The sequence below is a fragment of the Ailuropoda melanoleuca genome, chromosome 8 (assembly GCF_002007445.2).
Source record: "Ailuropoda melanoleuca isolate Jingjing chromosome 8, ASM200744v2, whole genome shotgun sequence".
Classification (NCBI taxonomy): domain Eukaryota; kingdom Metazoa; phylum Chordata; class Mammalia; order Carnivora; family Ursidae; genus Ailuropoda; species Ailuropoda melanoleuca.
This window is the reverse complement of record NC_048225.1, coordinates 4,146,504-4,166,192: the sequence shown is the minus strand read 5'-3', so window position 1 is coordinate 4,166,192 and position 19,689 is coordinate 4,146,504. Positions and strand designations below refer to the sequence as shown.

Genomic DNA, 19,689 nt, shown 5'->3' with positions numbered 1-19,689 from the left:
GGGGGTGGGAAAAAGGGGAAGGGGGGCGCCTGGGTGGCTCAATTGGTTAAGCATCTGCCTTTGGCTCAGGTCATGGTCTCAGGGTCCTGGGATTGAGTCCCGCATGGGGCTCCTTGCTCAGCAGGGAACCTGCTTCTCCTTCTCCCTCTGCCCGCCCCCTGCTCATGCTCTCTCTCTCTCAAATAAATAGTCTTTTCTAAAAATGGGGATAGAGGGGAGTGGGAGGTACAGACCTCCGCTTATGGAATAAGTCATGGGAGTAAAAGTACAGTACAGGGAATGTAGTCGATGGTACTGTAATAGGACTGTGTGCTGACAGATGGTAGCCGCACTTGCGGTGAACATTGCCTAACCGTAAAGTTGTCCAGTCACTGTGCTGTACATCGGAACCTGTTACATCGTGTGTTAACTGTACTTCAATATAAAAAAGAGAAAAAGATACGTTGAGATATATTGCCATCAATTTTCCTAACACCAGAGACAGAAAGATGATGATGAGACAGACTGAGGGACATACAAGGAGAAAAACCATATTCACTGGAGTAGAAAACAGAATGACATCTGAATTTCTAGCAGCAAATTCTGAGGGGAAAATAATTTCCAAACAGGAATTTAATGCCTAATGAAACCAATCAAGCTGAGAGTGAACTAAAGACATTTCAGACATCCAAAATCTTTAAAAGGTCACTTTCCAGGTAGTCCTGGCCCTGAGCTCTGAAAGCTGCAGAATATACTACTTTTTCTTGCCTTGGTCTTACAGCATCTTTTGGTAGCCCAGCAGTTAGTGGACAAGCTAGTGAGCCCTCTGCAAGACAGTGTGCTGGGTTGTCACTGTCTCAGCCCTGCACATCGCACGGGCCTTTTTGGTTGTTGAAACAAAGATTTTCCAATCTCACGGGATGACTTCATACAGGCAGCTTTTAGAGAACCACGTGTACTGCTTGGTCCCTTTCCGACGCTACAGCTAGCTGTATTAATTTCAGCAAGGTTAGCGATGTCTCTGGATTTGTCCACAGTGTCAACTCAGCCAAAACAAAACGAAAATATGACTACTTTATGGAAAGACATCTTCAGCAAAAATAAAAATTCTTCTTTCTCTCTCAGTCTTCCCCTGCCCCATAACTAATATGATCAGAAGCAGGAGTGCCCTGGCTCATAGAAGGTGTTCAGTAACTAAGTGCAGACTGGCCGACTGCTGAGCTCACTGACCAAAGACGGCATGGAGGTGGAGAGACTGGAATGATTGAGTATCTTCCCTAATTCTGTAGTCTAAAGCAGTATGGGCAATGCACATAGCAAATAGCCATGAAGACCACCCTAATTCACAATGACATCACTGTATATAATTGGAGAAAAGTATATAGAAGTGTACAAAAGAATAAAAGACTGAATTCTGACCTTAGGCTATAGAGGACCAAGCTGTACTTTATATAAGCCAATTTAAGTATGATCTGCAGAAGATAATAAATTCCAGAATAAGTTGCCTGAAATGTCATTGTTATAATTCCACTACCTTTTTAAAACTCCAAGTCTTGTGTTAAAAATGTAAATTACATTTAGGTCATTGGTACCTCAGTGTGAGTAAGTTTCAATTCCATTTATAGGATAGATACAGGATAGAGCACAGAGCTTGGTGCAAATGGGCAGAAACGGGCATGCAAACAAGAGCTGAGTGAGTCAGAGATGGGCTGCATTTTTGTAGCAGTGACGGTGCAGGTCCATGGACCTTCAGAGTATCAAGCTCCCCGCCACATGCTGGGGGGCCATCCAGTGACCCAAAGCAGCAATGAATTCTCATCGTGAAAATCAATTGGTAGGAAAATCTTTGTTGAGAGGAGGAATAGTGACAGGCAGGTGAGCTAGGATTTGGGTGGCTTCCAAGTATTTATTAAACATGTTGCCAAACCCCCCAGGTTGTATATCAACCAGCTGGGGATTACAGCTGGGGATTAATTTAGATTTGTGTAGAATCTAAGCTTCCCTGTCGGTCCTGAGTTGCTGAAGAAAGGATTGTTAGGCAGAGCTTTAGAGCCAGCACAGGGACTTGGACTTAATCAAGCATTTCAGAGGGGATCAGAGGCTCTGGGCGATCAGGGCATGCATTCCTAATCCCTGTATACACAGTTGATCATTTATTCAGCCCCACGACTCATCAGCAGCAGGCATGCCGTGTGAAATGTTTCCCCTGACCCCCTGCACAGCCCCACCAGTAGGCATTCAGATTGGCCTATTGGAAACCGTCTGAATATTGCACTTGACTGTTCATTCATACAACATTAGCCATCAGGGAAATTCAAATCAAAACCACACTAAGATACCACCTTACGCCAGTTAGAATGGCAAAGATAGAAGGCAAGAAACAACAATTGTTGGAGAGGATGTGGAGAAAGGGGATCCCTCCTACATTGTTGGTGGGAATGCAAGTTGGTACAGCCACTCTGGAAAACAGTGTGGAGGTCCCTTAAAAAGTTAAAAATTGAACTACCCTATGACCCAGCCATTGCACTACTGGGTGTTTACCCCAAAGATACAGACGTAGTAAAGAGAAGGGCCATATGCACCCCAATGTTCATAGCTGCATTGTCCACAATAGCCAAATCATGGAAGGAGCCGAGATGCCCTTCAACAGATGACTGGATTAAGAAGCTGTGGTCCATATATACAATGGAATATTACTCAGCTATCAGAAAGAACGAATTCTCAACATTTGCTGCAACATGGACGGCACTGGAGGAGATAATGCTAAGTGAAATAAGTCAAGCAGAGAAAGACAATTATCATATGATTTCTCTCATCTATGGAACATAAGAACTAGGATGATCGGTAGGGGAAGAAAGGGATAAAGAAAAGGGGGGTAATCAGAAGGGGGAATGAAACATGAGAGACTATGGACTATGAGAAACAAACTGAAGACTTCAGAGGGGAGGGGGTGGGGGAAGGGGATAGACTGGTGATGGGTAGTAAGGAGGGCACGTATTGCATGGTGCACTGGGTGTTATACGCAACTAATGGAAGCATCAAACTTTACATCAGAATCAGGGGATGTACTGTATGGTGATTAACATAATATAATAAAATTAATTACATACAAAAAAAAAACAAAAAAAACAAAAAAAAACAAAGGCTGCTAAATCCTGGATGTCACAGGAGCTTGGATCACTTTACTTATGTGCTCTCATTTATATTATTGAAATTTAAAACTGCATTTAGTTTATTAATACCTAAATGCTCAGCTGGAAAAGAATAAAGCCCCATGGAAGCTGCTGTCCTTGTCATTTTTAGCACAGTAAATAGGAGACGTATTTAAAATGTCAAGAGATCAAGTCATTGTGAAGAGTTTCCTACCAAAGTGCCGTGAATTATTTGAAAGTCCTGGCCTCCAAAGCAGCTAGTGAGCCCGTCTTCCCAGTCATGTACCAATAGTTCCACAGATGTCAACTCAGTGCTCGTTCTCACTGTGAGAACATCTCAAGTACAGCAGCATACAGAGAACTTGGTGAGTCAAACAAAGCAGGAAAAAGAATAGAGGGCTTAACATATAGGGAGAGAAGAACACAGCTCCTGTGGAGTTCTACCTGTTTGTTTCTTGGGTCTTTAAGGAACTTACTTGAAAGGTTGGGGTTCTGCTTTATTTTATAATTGATAAGCATGAACTTTATTTCTCTGGTTCTTGACCTTTGTATTAAGATCCACAGTCCTCATTTCCACATTGACCCTACAGAATTCACTCCTTTGGATTTTATCACGTGTTCTCCTATACGCTGCCTTGCATTGCTGCTAATGTGTTCCTGTCAGTATTTCTTGCCCTTTTAGTTCTGTATTACCTTGTTCTGCGCATCCCACTCCCTCTCCTCCACTCAGAGGACTGTCAGAGCATGTCACCAGCACTCAACATGTTTGTTGATTGACATTGATACCCAGATTTCACATTGATGATCATTCTATTTGAGCTAAGCAAAATTCTTGTGGAATTCGGTGCTAAATTTGAGTATTGTTTAGGGAACTTTACATTTTACTTCTGAAGTGACTGATTATATATTATACTTAAAGAAAACTGACATCTGTAAAACAGAAAGCAAACAGTACGAGCGACTTTCATTCTGATTGTCGTTGATGCCTTACCTCCACCTCGGTTTGATTGTTTTGTGAAGAAAAGTGATCTTAGTGTAGTCTTACTATTACGGTAGGGCTGAGCTTGACGAGGAGTTAACAAATCCAGATTCTAGTTCCAATGCCATCGCTGTCCTGCTGCTCCTAGGAGCAAATTCACTCTAATTTATTCATAAATTTGTCAGAGAAGAGCATGTTTAGATTTTTGGATAGGGTGATATGGAGAAATAAGGTATCTGAAAGGATTCTGAAATATCAGAACGAGCCCCTTTCTTTATATTCCAAGTTAGTGTAATCATTGTATAATACTTCTGAAGAAACGGTCAATTAAAACTTAAAACAAAAATCCTTTATAAAGAAAATGGTACAACTCCATTTGTAAAAGTAAATATAGATTGCTCCTACTGTAAGAATTCTTAGTGCTACCAACTGTTGTTTTCAGATATTTTTATCAAGAATCAAAGAATTATTTTTTTCCCTTCTTAGTGTAAAGGTGGTTATCACTGCTGGAGCAGTGATCTTGCGTTTCCACACATCCTCTGTTCTCCTCGCACCCCCCCCCCCCTTCTGACTCTGCCTCTGTCGTAGGGCTCCTCCCTGACCATCTCTTACAAGCACAACTTGCATCTGCTGTTAACATCGACCTGTCTTAGGAAAAGGAGCTGTTTTTAGGAAAAAGGGGATGATGGGTTTGGCTCCATTGTGCCTTCCAAATAAAAGTCTAAACATTTAGTTTAGGATTTCAAAACCTCATCTTCCCTACTCCATCAGCCTCCACTCTCGCTCTCTTCCCTCTTCCTGTAATGCTACGGAACGGTTGGACACGTGCTGTTACTGACCCTAAACTTCTGTGCCCCTGTGGGCTTCGGTTTGCTTTCAGTCTTAATTTTCTGCTTCTTTATTTCCCTGTTTCTATCTCTCTTGACGAAACCTGGTGTTCTCATCAACATTATACTCCCAAGGGTGCCCAGGAGACTGATCTTGGGCAACGAGAAGCAATCTGTAAGAGCTGCTGAATTAAAGTGCATTGCTGGGCCACATTTTTAGGTCTGGGTGTCAAACTTGACGTGTCACGGACCTGGACAAGAGTAAGTCTGTAGTGTTAGTATGCTAGAAAAGAGTCTTTAAGTGTGACTGGGAGGGAAGAGTCACGCTGTCTGACCAATAAATGCTGGAGCTCACAAAACACGAATTGCTAGAAATCAGTCGTTGGCTATGACAGAGGCTCCGAGTTGTGAATGTTGTTCAAAATGCTCAGTGATTGATTGATGTCGTTGACACACAGGATACACATTTAAAGCCTATGGAGTCTATAGAACATAAAAGGGATGCTTCAGAATGTAGGTTTTAGGTTTTCAAAACAGGAAGGGTAAATACTACATGTTCGAACAAAAATTTCAGTATACAGTTTATTTCATCTTTTGCTTAGGAAAAAAATCAAATTTGAAAAAATACTTCCAAGCGGGACCAGGCACAGCTTTTTTTTTTTTTTTTAATTATAACATGAAGGTATTTCCCCTAGAAACAACATGTCCTAGCATTTGCAGCCCTGTGAAGGCCGCATCTGAACAAAGAAATAGGGGTGTTAACTTGAGCCTTGTCATTGATAGGCTTCCTGAGCCTTTAAATTTTCTGTCCATTTATTCTCATTTGCCCTGCCTACTTGATTCACATGGTCTGTATTTCTTCCTTAGATTATTAAAACGGGAAGAAAGTTTCACATTCATTCCTCGGTCCCGTGAAGAGCTTCCAGATAACTTTCCAAAGGAAATCCCTGGGATCTGCTATTTCCTGGAGGTAAGGACTGGTCCTAAGCGGCCAAAGCCTTCTCTTTCCGCCTCGAGGATGAAAAAAGTTTCCTACAACATCGGCACCATGTTCCTCCGGGAGACAAGCCTCTGAGACCTACTGCAGATCAAAGACTCCTCCAAAAAGCACAAGCCCAGAACATGGGTCAAGACAGGAGAGTGGAAAGAGATGGTTTCTCTTTCGCTACTTTGCTGAGAACAAGCAGCAGAATTTCTGTGTTATGTTAGGCAATAATCCTAGAAAAAGGTGGATGATGACTGTCAATTAAGAAAAGAATGGAGGGTGGGTAGTGAGATGTGTCCATTCATGTGAGTGTTTTTTGGTCATATATATATATTTTAAGTATGGGCCCCCTTTCAAAACTAACTAATAAATAGATTCTGTGTTTTCGTGTTTGTCACACATACAGGTATCTTTCCCCATTTATCTATATCACTTCTGAGAGCCAGTTTTGATGATATATTCCTACATTTAGTGAGTTGGTATGTGAAGAATATTTTCTAATTTTGTTTTTCTGAACAGACATTTCATACATACATCATGGCAGTGTGGTCAACTTCCCAGCAGGAAGAACTGTAACTCAGCAAAATATTTTAGGGATATTACCTATTTTTATACATCTCTCTTCTTCTGGATAATTACATTTCACACAACATTACTCGATTTTCAGAATCTGCTACTGTGTAGTTGGTATATTATGTAACTGTAACCTATTAACCAAACATAGTTTCACTTACTTAGACAGATTAGTGCTTGGACTGAGAATACATATAACCAAGGACTTCAGATGCTGAGAAAGCATTGTATGTCTGCTTAGTAAATATATCTTTTAGATTTAATTAATGTAGCTTGGAATCCAGAGGAAATAGAATTTCCCAATAACAGATTTATCTGTAACTAGGATTACAGAAAGGTCTTGTTGCCATCTTCTAACAAACATCAGTTAAAACGAAATGCTTTGCTGCATTGGACCCGTTTCAACTTAGCACTTATAAAATAGCTAGCTTGTACAATGTACTCAACTATATTCTAATGAACAGCATCCCTACTCCTCCTCCCTCTTCCCACACTCCGCCCGCTGGATGCCTCCTAAGGGCTACCTGTCACTCTGGGAGCAAATGCCAAGATGCTGGCATTAGTGAGAAAGGCACTGGAGGACATTTTGCCAAGAATGTTGTTTCTTCTTGCAAAATAAGGGTGGGGGAACCCTGTGTTTATGGCTTTGAGATTGGGGGAAAAAAAAAGAATTTTTCTTCTGCAGTTTGATCGATGTGGCTCTTAAATTCAGTGACTCCCCTTCATGAGCACTGAAGTAGGTCCAGCCCCCAGGCCCAGCCATTGCCACAGTGACAGATGGGCTTCTGTCGCATGCGGTGCTAAAATGAAGACCTGTTCCCCCTAATTAGCATGCATGACAATATCATCACAGACTCACCCTGGAATTAGCAGCACAGCACATCCAGAGTTTTTCTATTTTGGATCTAATATAAAACCCAAGTTTCTACTGAGGTTAATGAACTGGAAATACTTGTTTCCATGAAACCTTGGAGTGGCCGTTTCCTCCAGACGGTATACTCATTGAGAGCTTATGTCTCCTGAATGTAAGAGAGTGATTTCTCGGCGTTATGATTTGTTTATGCCATAACTCAGCTGCGGGGCGTATTAACTAGTGTCTAATGTCGTCTCTGAGGCTTGTTAGTGTTTTTAAGTTCTCTAAGTGTGTAACTAGAAAACATTTATAGATATGCCAAGTATTTGTTAAAATGATGATCACTTTGGTAATCGTTGAACTCTGCTCTCACGCCAAGGCTTATGGGGACACCAGTGCCACACTCAGTGCGGAGACAGGATCTAGACCCTGAGCTTTCGGAAGCCTTGCTTGTCCTTCTCCTCCCTGGGTGTAGGTCTCTGTTTTTAACAACGTGGGGGGCCAGAAGGTCAGTGTGTTTATTTTAGGGGAGTTTAATAGGTTAAGGATAGGGTGCTCTCGAGGGGGTAATTACACAGGAATTTCTTCAAGGGACTGGGAGATTAACCCACTTCCTTCATGTGGAACAAGGGGGAGGTTACAGCCAGTGCGGATGGAACAGGCTGGGAGCACCTCAGTCCTCACACTGAGAACAGACCACACTTTAGCCCTGTGTTCTGTACAGCACAGCAATGGGGGGAGAACCAAGCTTCACTGACGTAATTTACGCCTATTCTGCATAGGAACTTAGAGCTTATTATGATAAACTAAGTCAGTAAACATTTTGGTGGTAAGCAATGTGTTTGTTTCATAACCATAAGGCTGCAAGGGACTTCCACTAATCATCCAACCTATTTCTCTGCTTTTTGTAAAGATTTGTCTAAGCAAGTATTCTAGATATATGATCATTCTCTCTATACTTAAGAATATCTGTGGGAAGCATATTTTAGAAGCATCATTGAAAATCCCCTTCATTATCCAGTAATTGGTGGTAGGGCCCAAGACATGAATTGTATACACATTTAATTTGTCGAAAGAATAGCAAACTCTTTTAGTTATGGTTCTACTTAGAGGAGAAGTAGCCATTTGCATTGTCACAGATGTCACAATGGAAAATACACCAGACATCTATTATATATCACAGGATGTAAACTGCACTTTTCAAACAATGTAATCTAAGTGTACCTTTGAAGCTACAGCCTGAAGCAATAGTCCAATCTGTTACCATTTTGCCAACCTACTACCACTGATTATCAGTTACACTGTTGCTATGTGTTTGCAAGTTACGGCATAAGTGGCTGTTCCTTCTAGCTGCACTCCTGGAAGTTAGAAGCTGTGAAAAACTATGACATTTTTATTTGTCCTACATAATAGTCTACATAACCTCCACTTAGGAATTGTGGCTGCAACATTGGGTCACAGTATTTCGTCTAATATCTGTACAGTATTCTTACCTAAAAATTATTGCAAACATCATGCATTTTATTGTGGCAGATTAAAAGGAATGTGCATGGATGTCCTGTTAGAAGTCAAGTGGTATTAGGCAAATGGCTTTAACCCACTCTAAAAGGGATACGTGAAATATAATTTGGCACTTATAGCTCCTCTGGTTTAGTGGTTTTTTAGGCAGCTGATTTGAGGAAGTCACTTTATGACTAGGCATCGGGAATAGGGACTCATATTGGCGTCAGTATTATTTTGATAGAAACAAAGTCACATGCCCCCATGTGTACCCCAAACAGTGCACAGTATGTGCTTTGGGAATCTTAATAAATAGGTAACATTAGCCATGATAAAAAAAGAATACTCGTCAACGCCTGCACAACATATTGTTGGGTCTCTCGGCTCTGCAGTGCAGGACGGTGAGGGGAAGAAGATAAAGCTTCTGTATAACAGGCGACCAGACTGTCTGAAACCTGCCTTGATGGTCATCTCTTCTACTTTAAATTATTTTGGATTTCCCTTTTAATATATGACTCTGGGGAGGCCCGTGAGCCATGACCTGCTATGACTCTGAGGCAGGCCCCTCTGCCTGAGACTTCGAGTGGGCCGTGGATCTGGCACTGCAAATGCGAACTCTCACGGTCTCACGCTCTTGTCCAGGGATAACAGTATCAGAGACATAGTTTTCTGTTGTTACAGGGCAACGTGTGCCTCTCCAGGAAACACAGAGCAAAGCAAGGCAACAACTTATACAAAAATCTCATTCACAAGTGAAGCAAGGCTTTTTTGCAAAATGCTCCAAAGATTTCCAGCAATAAAGCAAGATTAAATTGATTGATACATACAAAAGGCAAAGCCTCAGAGTTTGGAAAACCACCAAGCTCTGTGTTTTGAATAGAAATACTGCTACCAGTTGAAATCCTGTATTTGAGGTTAGGAGATATCAAGAAGGAACTCCAGATCAAGACTGTCATTAAATATATTCACTGAAGGCTCCTGGGGGTCCTGGCTTGCTGAGGGCAGGTGTTATGGATCAACAGGGCAGAGGATAAAACTTGTACACGTAGGTTTCTGTCTTACACATTTTGAGCACTCCTGAGCCCATGCCCAGACCCTGTCTACGCCATACTGTCACTGGAAACCATCTCACTCCCTCAAACCTGGCCCCAGCAAACACTGGCCTCTCTCCACCTCTGAACCTAATGCAGCCACAGCAAGAGTTGCTGATGCCTGTCTCAGGCAGACAGGAAGGCCCACAGAGCCCCGGGCCAAGTAACAATGCACTTCTGAAGTCAACTAACCATTCCAGTTGTGCTGGGCCATTGCTAACATCTGCAGCTTTTCCCTGTGCTTTTTGTTCCAAATATAGTCTGACTCCAAGCACTTAGTGTAACTTTACTGAAAATTCATTCAAAATGAATTACATATATGACCATTATATATGAACCTGACTAGGCTTTGGGTGACACCAGAGCCTTTCAGCCAACAAAATACCTAGAAACTCAAGTCCAAGAACCAAGAACCAATCAATTGCAAACCAGGTATTTTTATTATTAGGTTACGGATCTTCAACTACAAAAATTATGTTATTTCAGGGACTTCTATAAGCATATCTTACGAGACACAGCTGGAAAAACATGGTGCATGAGAGACTGAGTAATGAGAATTTAACACAAGCCAGTCTGAATGACGATTCCTTATGGGCAGCTCTCGATATGAATATACTTCATTCACAAGCAGCTGATTTCATATCCACATAAACTGTGTTATCATGACTGAACAAACTTCATTGTTACATGGATAAATTGTCCCCAGCAGTGGACTCAGTCTGAGGTTGTAAATGAAGAACAGACACTGATGTTATATACAGAAGAACATAAACCTTGTCAGAATATACTGAGATAGTGTGCAAAATCCCTTCCTCACAGTTGCAACCTAAGTATAATCGTCCTAACACCTCTCTGTTTCCTTCCTTTGTTCCTTTTCCCTTTCATTAAAAAAAAAAGTCAGTGATATAGTCAATCTCATGTTGTAAAACAGTCTCAGTTTTCTAAAGTAACGAATCCTCTTTGTGTATGGATGTAGGGATGTGTGCGTGTGTGTGCTGCATGTAGATATTACACGATTAAAAGGAGTGACATTCTGGAAGGACCTGGAATGTCGAGAAGTAAAGTTTGCATTTTTATTTCCAATATGTTGTGACCAGAACACAACTTCAGTCAACTGCTTCATTGCCATCCCATCCTTACTAAGAAATGATCCTGTTCAACCTTTCAACTCATTAGCGTGGCAGTATCTGGCTGCCCTTGAAAGAATTACCTGGGAAGCTTTCGGAAATACAAATTACTGAGCTTTACGCCTGTAGAGATTTGGACTCAGTAGGTGGCAGGTGTGGCCTAGGAATCTGTATTTAGAAAATATCTCTGGGTAATGAGAATATAAAGCCAGATCTGGGCATCACTGAAAAGTATTCCAATAATCCCAATTACCAGGAATAGATACAAGTTGACTAAGAAAGTAGTGTATTATTTCATTTGTAGTTATTTTGAAAAGCTAAGTATCCTGGGCTTTGTAGCATTCTTTCTTTTACAAGTTTTAAGTTTAGCTTTGGTCTCAAATTTACAGTCTGCTTTTGGAGCAGGAGACTTCCAACTTATTAGAAACAGGAGTCAACACCAATAAGCGTGAGGAACGCAGATCGCTCACTCTAGGGCTGTCACGCACAGCTTCCGCCCGAGCCGCGGCACATCTCACGGTATTTGCGGATCCGCACCACCGCGCTAGAAACGACAAGCTTCTGGACAGAGAAGCGAATGTCAGAGTGACAGCCTGATTTCTGAATGCTTAGATGTTTATCTTATAAAGAAATCACCCACTTAATACTTAGTCTCACTCTGTACTTTTCACATTGAATTGTGCATTCATCTCAAAACGATTTCCTAGCAATACTTTATAACCACCTTTCAAGCAATAATTTAAGCCATGGTATGATGCTGTATGAAACCTGCACTTCTGTGCTCATCATAGAACCTTTAGGGAAATAGAGACATGTTTTATCCAAGCAATAATATAGCCAGTGTGGACTTTCAAAAGATGTTCGTGATTCCACTACAGCAAAATGAGCAGCAGCAAGTGACAACCTGGGTAAAAATGATCTGAGCAAACGACATGGCTCCTCTGTCTCAGGAGCCGTTCGTCTGCACACAAGCTGTAGTCACAGACTCCCATCACATTATTTCTGTTGTATAATTTTTAAAATACCTATCATAATTTCAGTTCAAGAGATCTGTGTATGTAATGTTGCCCAGACTCTCATCTTTGTAGAATAGTGAGGAGTAGTTAAGGATGGATAAATGAGTAAAGGTAAAGCATAGGCTGGTTGAGTTGATTGAGAATGTAGGCTTTGCAGAAACGTAGATGGATCTTGGGACAAGTTAATTCACCTCTTGGTTTGGTAAGGTCTTAGAAGATGAAAGATTAAAGATAAAAAGAGCTCATTACTACTGTTTTCTATGATGGCAAATGCTTAGTATGTATAACAGTATGTTGCCTCCAGAATGTGATTGGTTGGACATCATCTGTAGTATAATAAACATCTGAAAATGATTATGTAGCCATATTGAAAATAACCTGCCCTTCCCAGCTATTTTGATGATAGCACTAAAGCTTATACATTTCAAAATGAGTAATTCATATTTTTAGTCTTAAAATGTAAGGAACTTCTATGTCCTCGAAATGTAAGGAACTTCTATAATGAGGAACTTCTAAACATCGGATTATTATTTAGCAAAGTCATGTAAACTTAGGATCCATTCCCAAAGCTCTAAATAAGATTACAGCTCCAATTACTGCCCCTCTCCCTGAGGAAACTCTCTTCTAACCATGAATCTGAATATCTTTGGAATGGTGGATGGATTTGCTGCTGGTTTATCCTCCTGTTAACCATTGCAAAATGTAAGGTAGCATGCCTTTTCTCACAGTTTAGAAAATCCCCCTGTAAAAGTCCAACAGGACTGTTGATTCCCTGAGAAAGTTTTTGCTAATTAGCCTTTTGCATATCACCGGATGCTTAATTCTTAATAAACATGATTTTCATTGTTAATAAATAATGGAAAATACTTAATTTGAACCTATTATAGTGACTTTATCCTTTCAATTCATCTAGCTGGTGGTCAGATCATTCTAAATATTAGACTTACATACCATTGCTTATTATTTGAAAGCAGAAAACGAAATAGCAAGCCTAAGTAATCTCTTGTTTCTGATTCTTTTGATGCATAGTTTAAAAATACAGGAATCAGTTCATACTCAACCTTCTTCTGTAGCCTTTTCACCACTTGGAGATAAAGAAGGGATTCTACTAAATACATTTTTACTGTGATCTATTAAATGTAATTAAATACAAGTAGGACCATAATGCATTAGTTGGGGTACAATCAGAAATGTGCAAAATTCCTGCTTTGCATCACCCCACTTTTTAAAGACAAGCCCCTACTTTCCTGCCTGGCATTGTATTTGAGTCTCAGGACCCAGGGACCAATGGGGAGGGTGGGGGTGGGCAAGAGCTTTAGAAGAGAAGGAGCAAAAAGGTTTAATTTTTTTCTGCCTGAAGGTATAGATATTCTTAAAGGAGAGGCAGTTTCCATAATAGACACATGTGGTTGAATGAAAGCCAGATGACTTACTCGACTGCTGGCCATTCTTATTTTAAAAAGAAAAGAGGAAAAGAAAATCCTTCACGAGCCATTTTCGGTTTTCTTGGGAGGCAGCGTGAGCCTCTCAGCAGCTGCACGGATCAGGGCGGCCGGGATCAGAGCCCCCGGAGCTACATACAGCGCAAGTCGGAAGGGGGCAGAGGGAAACGGCCTTGGTTACCACGGTGAAGGTAAATGAAGGTGTCAGAACATCTGGACCGACGGCACAAAGGAGGCCAAACACCAGCTCTGCCGTATGTCACGGAATAGCCTGCTAAAATTAGTGCCCAAGAACCAACTACCAGTGCGCGAGTGATGATACTCGTTTTTTTTTTTTTTCCATTTATAACATGCCTGGCTGAGCTAACGTTCAGTGAGAAGAATACAATTTGATCTCACACATCCTTTTTCTGTGTGTTCTGACATTATAGAAATGATCTCCTTCCCTAGTTGGGAAATGTAATCACTAAAAATGAAAACCACCCTGTGTTCTAAAATCAGTAACATCAGTTTTGGAACTATAGTCTTTTCTGTATTCTTCACATCGTCCTCAAGTGGGGCTTGGGCTGCTAGCAGAACAAGTGTTGGACTTTAGATAGAAGCCCTTCTGACCCCGAGCCCCTCCTAGTGCTGCAGAGACGCTGCAGAGTGGAAGCCGGGGAGAGTCACCCCAGAGGCTGACGGCGCTCTGCAGCAGAGAAGAGGTATTCTCATCTTCCGAAATTACAAGTGCTTAGTGGCGTCTTACCCTCACTGAAAGATGTTTCACTTATATGTAACAGGTTAATTCAGGCAGAGATTGTTTATAACAGAAAAAATTTTAAGGGAGGAAACAAATCTGAATAATTTTTAATCAGAATTATCAGCCAGAAAGAGAATTTAGGACAAAGATTTGCTGTCTTGAGTCAACTTACATCCCAAAGTTCAGAATGCTAGACGCTTTTGAAAGCTTTCTAAATGTATCAAGTTCTTCAGCACTGAGAAAGAAAAATAATTTTATTGATGGATTCCTTAAGGCTTTATCCCCTGGAAATAGCATATAATCATAAAATGCATTTAAATTGGTTTTTTCTCTCTGTTTTCCATTTGTGGCAGAAAAGATATAGAGGATGTCACAGAAACAGAGTTACAAATTGTGGCATTAAGCCATGGTTTGCAAATTTGGCAACATTCTTTTACTTAAAATACTAAGCTGTATTTAATGACATAAGGGATAAGAATAATCGTCAAATAATACTTTAATAATAATCACATTAGGATTATTCATATCCATATTCCTATTATTCTCAGAATAAAATCTAAGTCAAAGCTAATTTATATTCAAATCATTTGAACAATAAATATAGTCTACATCACCTCTGACTAACAAGAATCCATACATTTCTGAGCCCAATAAGACATCAAATTCTAGAACTGCTCTACTTTAATGGTCTCTCCTTTCTGCTCAATATCACTAACTTTCAAGGCCAGCAAGAGAAGGTAGCTTTCTTCTGAGGCTGCGGTGATCTGGATCAACATATCCACATATAACCACTTAAAACACTTTTTTTTTTTGCTTTGTTCATTCAAATCTCCATGAAGTGAAGCAAAACTATTCTAGTGGCCAGATAGTTTATTAACAACTTGAAACCCCCCTTCCAAATTTTATTGGTAAAAATTACCATGTTGAAATTAAAGCCAACGCTTGGCTGGGAGTCTCAGATGAATTGTTTTTTATTATTTGACTAGAAAGAACCTATCAGGAAAAAATTAACTCTTACGGTAGATTGCCTTCTAGCCAGGAAGATCTCAATAGCCCAGATGACTGTATAACTTTCTACATTAATTCAGAGAGTTGTTTTAAAACATTCTTTGATTTTTGCTCTTCCTGTGCAAAGATAATTATTAGTGGATGACAGCCAAAATTATTATTCCTTTTTTTTTAAATCTGTTTCAAATGTGTCACCAGGCACTTGTAAAGCCCATTCCTTTCTTTGTTATATCACTCAATGACCTGGAATAATAGGTACTCACTGCTTTTTCTTTTGATCCTTAAAATCACTTTATTCTCTATCTAAAGGAATTCTCCTACTGACATGCAAATGGATACCTGACTATGGGAGGCATCCCATTTTATGAGCATACATGAAATACTTTTGACTGGATTCAGCTGGACTACAGGAAAAAGGACGGCAACAGGGAAGATGAAAAGAGACAGAAAAATCTAATTTTGCCTACATTAAAATTAGGTCTATAGCCCAACCCCATTAACCCAGAAGAAAGCTGGAAAAAAGAGGAACTGGTTATAGATTTTTAAATACAGTGTTCATATTTAACAGAATGTCAGAAAGTTCGTCATGTCAAAACTTTGAGAAACAAGAAACTGTAAAAGTATGCTCATCGGAATGAATGTATGTAGGAGCAGAGGAACTTCTTGCCTTATACATGCCCCCCGCCCCACCCCTGTACAGAGGTTGTCCTCTGTGGGGAAAACGTGGTACTGTGTCTTCAAACAGCATTTGCCGTATGTCCTCACGGACGCTAGTATAGTCTTCTTGATAATAAGAAGGAGCGAAAGGGTCCAAATCCCAATGTGGCTGTAACTTGAGCATCAGAATTCGATGTTGTTTCTGAGCAAGACTCTTGGCGAGTGTGACGGGCATGGCCTCTATGTCCAGCTGTTGTGCGCAGGCAACGAATCAGGCCCTCAAAGGAGGCCAGCACCCTTAGCTTCTCTCTTTTTTTCTTTTCATTCTTTCTTCCTCTCCCTCCCCCCCTTCTTCTCTCCTTCCTACTTTCCTTCCTTCTTTTCTTTCTTTGCAGCTCTAATGAAAGATGCGAAAATCGTGTGTCACTACTTTGGCTTGGGGCTCCTCGTGTCCTCTTGCAAATCACTGAGCACAGTGTGGCTTCAGGAGGTAAAGAGAAGAAGGTGCACACTTAGCGTTTGGGATGGAAATGACTGAGACCATTGAGACCTTGGCTTCTCAGTTCAAAAAACAGGAGATTAAAATGCATCTATGTTCCTTTATACTGAATTTGAACACTTTCTCAAGAAGTTTCAGGGTCCACCTTTTTGGACAACCTATTTTTGCCCTTACAAAGATCTTCATTTAGCAAAATCCTATTACTTTCAAATAGTAAATTTTTACTTGGGTACTACACTGCTCATCACTGAGATAGAAAAGAAGCTTCTTCCACTTGTAAGGAGGTTGCTTTTTAAAAAACGACTTTCCAATAAGGCCGATATACCCAATGCTACTTGATTTGACTGGCTCTTTACCTAGAGATGGCCGTTACACTGTCTTGCTTCCTGAGTACCCCTCTGTAACTCAGTTCGGCATAGCATGGTGTTTGGGGTTCTTTTTGAGGGTCTGAAAACATTTGCCATCAATTTTGTAAGTCTACCGTATTGAAAAAGCAATATACAATGTATTCCCTCTTAGCTCTCTGCCTTTGAGATCCTGGTGTACACATCTGAACGTACAATTTCACTTATTCACCGGAATTAACCAATTACCATGCTCTTAGAAAGACACCGGTTGGATCATTTACAAGTCCCAGCTCAAAGCCATTCCCCACCCCCAGGGAAAATTCAATCATTTCTAGCAAAGTATTTTGTTCTTAAGGGAAAGGAAGTAAATTATCTTATTTAAAAGAGTAAAAATGAGGAAGGCATTATGCCTTTTTATCTTAGGTATCCCCAACACTAGAATGATTTGAGCAAGTACTGAGTAAGATTTAAAGAATCTTTAATCCCTGAACTGAAAATATTTTCATTTTTTGTTAGTATATTAATAATATAGTCAAACTCCTTATCAAGTAGTCTCCATGATGTAAGTGTGTGTTCACTAACAGAAAATTATATAGAAATAATACAGCTTTTTTCTTTTCTGGAAAGATGCGCTCCTATAAGTCAAATATCTTTGAATTTTGGTTCTCACTTCTCATTATTTATTATTTTTTTAAATACATCTCAAGTGTCTTCTACTCTAACAGATCAGGTGGTCAGTGCAGGGAAGGGATATGACAACTTCAGAAAAATTAAAAGTTGAAAAGGGTAAATTTCAATGTCAATTGACATTTACTTATTTCATGCTGATTTATTGTGAAATTGTGAAGAAACAGGCAGCTACCATATAAATTGACACTTATGAAAATACAAGTACTTTCTTCCTGTGATTTTCAGTGTTAAGAAAGCCTGTGTCTTGAAATAATACACCATATTAATCCTTGTTCCACTTCAATGCCTTTACCATTTTTATTTCTTAATGGAAATATGCTTAATAAACACTGTAAAAATAGAAGAAATGTGGCTAAGGAAAACAGAAGAAATTAAGATCGGATGTGAACAACTGTGACCCACAGTCCTATTTTCTCAGTTTTGTTGTTCCTGCTGAGTTGGTGTCTAAGGCCCAGATTGGCAAAGTTTACAAGCTACTAATCACCGTCTCCTTTAAAACTCTGGAGATAAGCAAATATTATTCCAACTATGTGGACATTGATTCATGCCATCCTGGCAGGTGTTGACTACCATGAAAATCATGTTAGGTTCAAATTAAAAAAAAAAAAAAAAAAAAAAAAAAAAAGGTCCATGGAGAGAAAGACTTTCTGAGTTTTCTTAGAGATGGATAAGCAGCTTTCACCTTATTAAAAAAAAAAAAAATCTTCCTGGGAGTTTGGCCTTGGAAAAACTCCGACGTTTTAGAACATCTGCCTGCAACTCCATTATAACTTTGGTAATCAAGTGACAGAACTGTCTCATTATGCTTTTAAAATGTACCGATTAAGTGCATTCCAGAAATAACACATATCATTCTTCATTTCAAAATCAACCTACCTGAATTCTGACTCTTCAACTGTGAGTAGCCATTTTACAAAACCAAAGGGTCTCATTTCCCAAAACCGTACTTTAGATTAAAAAAAAAAAAAAGCCACCAAAAAACAAAAAAACAAAAAAACCACCTTGCCTGTTCATTTCAGTGTATAAGATAAATAGCCAATGCATTTCCATCAACCATCTGCCCTATATAATCATCAATAGGTCCCAACTCAATAAAAACACAGTTACAATGTGCTAGGCCTTCATTCGCTTCCTCTGCCTTGGGTAGGTTTTATGTAACGAGATACCTGAATTATTTTAATCCTTTGGCTAATTCATTTGCTGTAATTTCATGGGTCTAAATTTTTGGTTTGGCTTGCAATGTAAATACTGTTGTACATCTGCTATTTTGCTATCAGATTATACTTTGTGAGTCATTTCTTTTAAAAATCTAGTGATCAGAAACTTGAATTCCAATGTCATTAATAATATCAGGTAAATATACTAATATATCTGTAAGGCATGGTTAAATTGCATATATTTTGAAATGTCAAGCTATGTTTTTTTAAAGATGAATGCATTTCTTAAACCTGTACCATTCATTAAAAAGTTTCATTTGTTGTTTCATATTATATTTTAAAATATTTTCCTTTATCTAGTAGTACAGGTTTAGAGGAACTTTTCCGAATGAAATGATAAAATATGCCTCATTTCACTAGAATTTTAAGAATATAGTTCATGTACAAGTATATAAGCACTTACAGGATTATAAACCTCCACTGTATCTTCTTGGGTTTTCATGTAACACCACTTTTTACTCACGTGATTATTTTACTTGTAATTGTTCTAAATCACGCACAGTGTAAATAGCATGTTTCATTACGAAAAATGTCTTTGTATTTACAGACTGCAGAGTAAGGTAAATTTGTATATGAAAAATGATTGATGAAAGCCTGGGATTCTTATAAAACAAAGTGGAAATGACAGTTGTGTGTTATATTTACATAATTCATTACAAAATTAAGTCATTCATTTATTTACTTTCTAAGTCCAAACTGTCACTTATAAAATATTTAAATCAATAAATGATACTAAAAACAGGAGCCTGTAGATTCTTTTTAACATTTTCTTTCACACCCTGAGTGACAACAACTAAAAATACGAATGAAGAGTAAATGAATGACTGTTTTTAATGCATTATCATTATGGCTGCAGACGATGTTAATGACACAACTATTATTTATTTTTACAATATGAAATTGTTATCCTCTTACAAAACCAAACAGTGCAGGTCACCATTTCTGTAGTTTTATGCATTCTGAATATGTATCACACAGAAAAGGCATGATTCACTTGTCCTATGG

At 39.4% G+C, this 19,689-nt stretch overlaps 1 protein-coding gene across 1 annotated transcript in view; it reads left to right on the top strand.

The window, feature by feature from the left end:
- The window catches only part of GUCY1A2 (guanylate cyclase 1 soluble subunit alpha 2), a 291,079-nt gene extending 271,658 nt beyond the window's left edge, over window positions 1–19,421 (top strand). The window contains exon 7 of the mRNA XM_034665615.1: window positions 5,805–19,421. Within this exon, the coding sequence (XP_034521506.1) occupies window positions 5,805–6,012 (208 nt within the window). The 3' untranslated portion in view covers window positions 6,013–19,421. The remainder of the gene's footprint in view (window positions 1–5,804) is intronic.
- The last annotated feature ends 268 nt before the right edge of the window (window positions 19,422–19,689 follow it).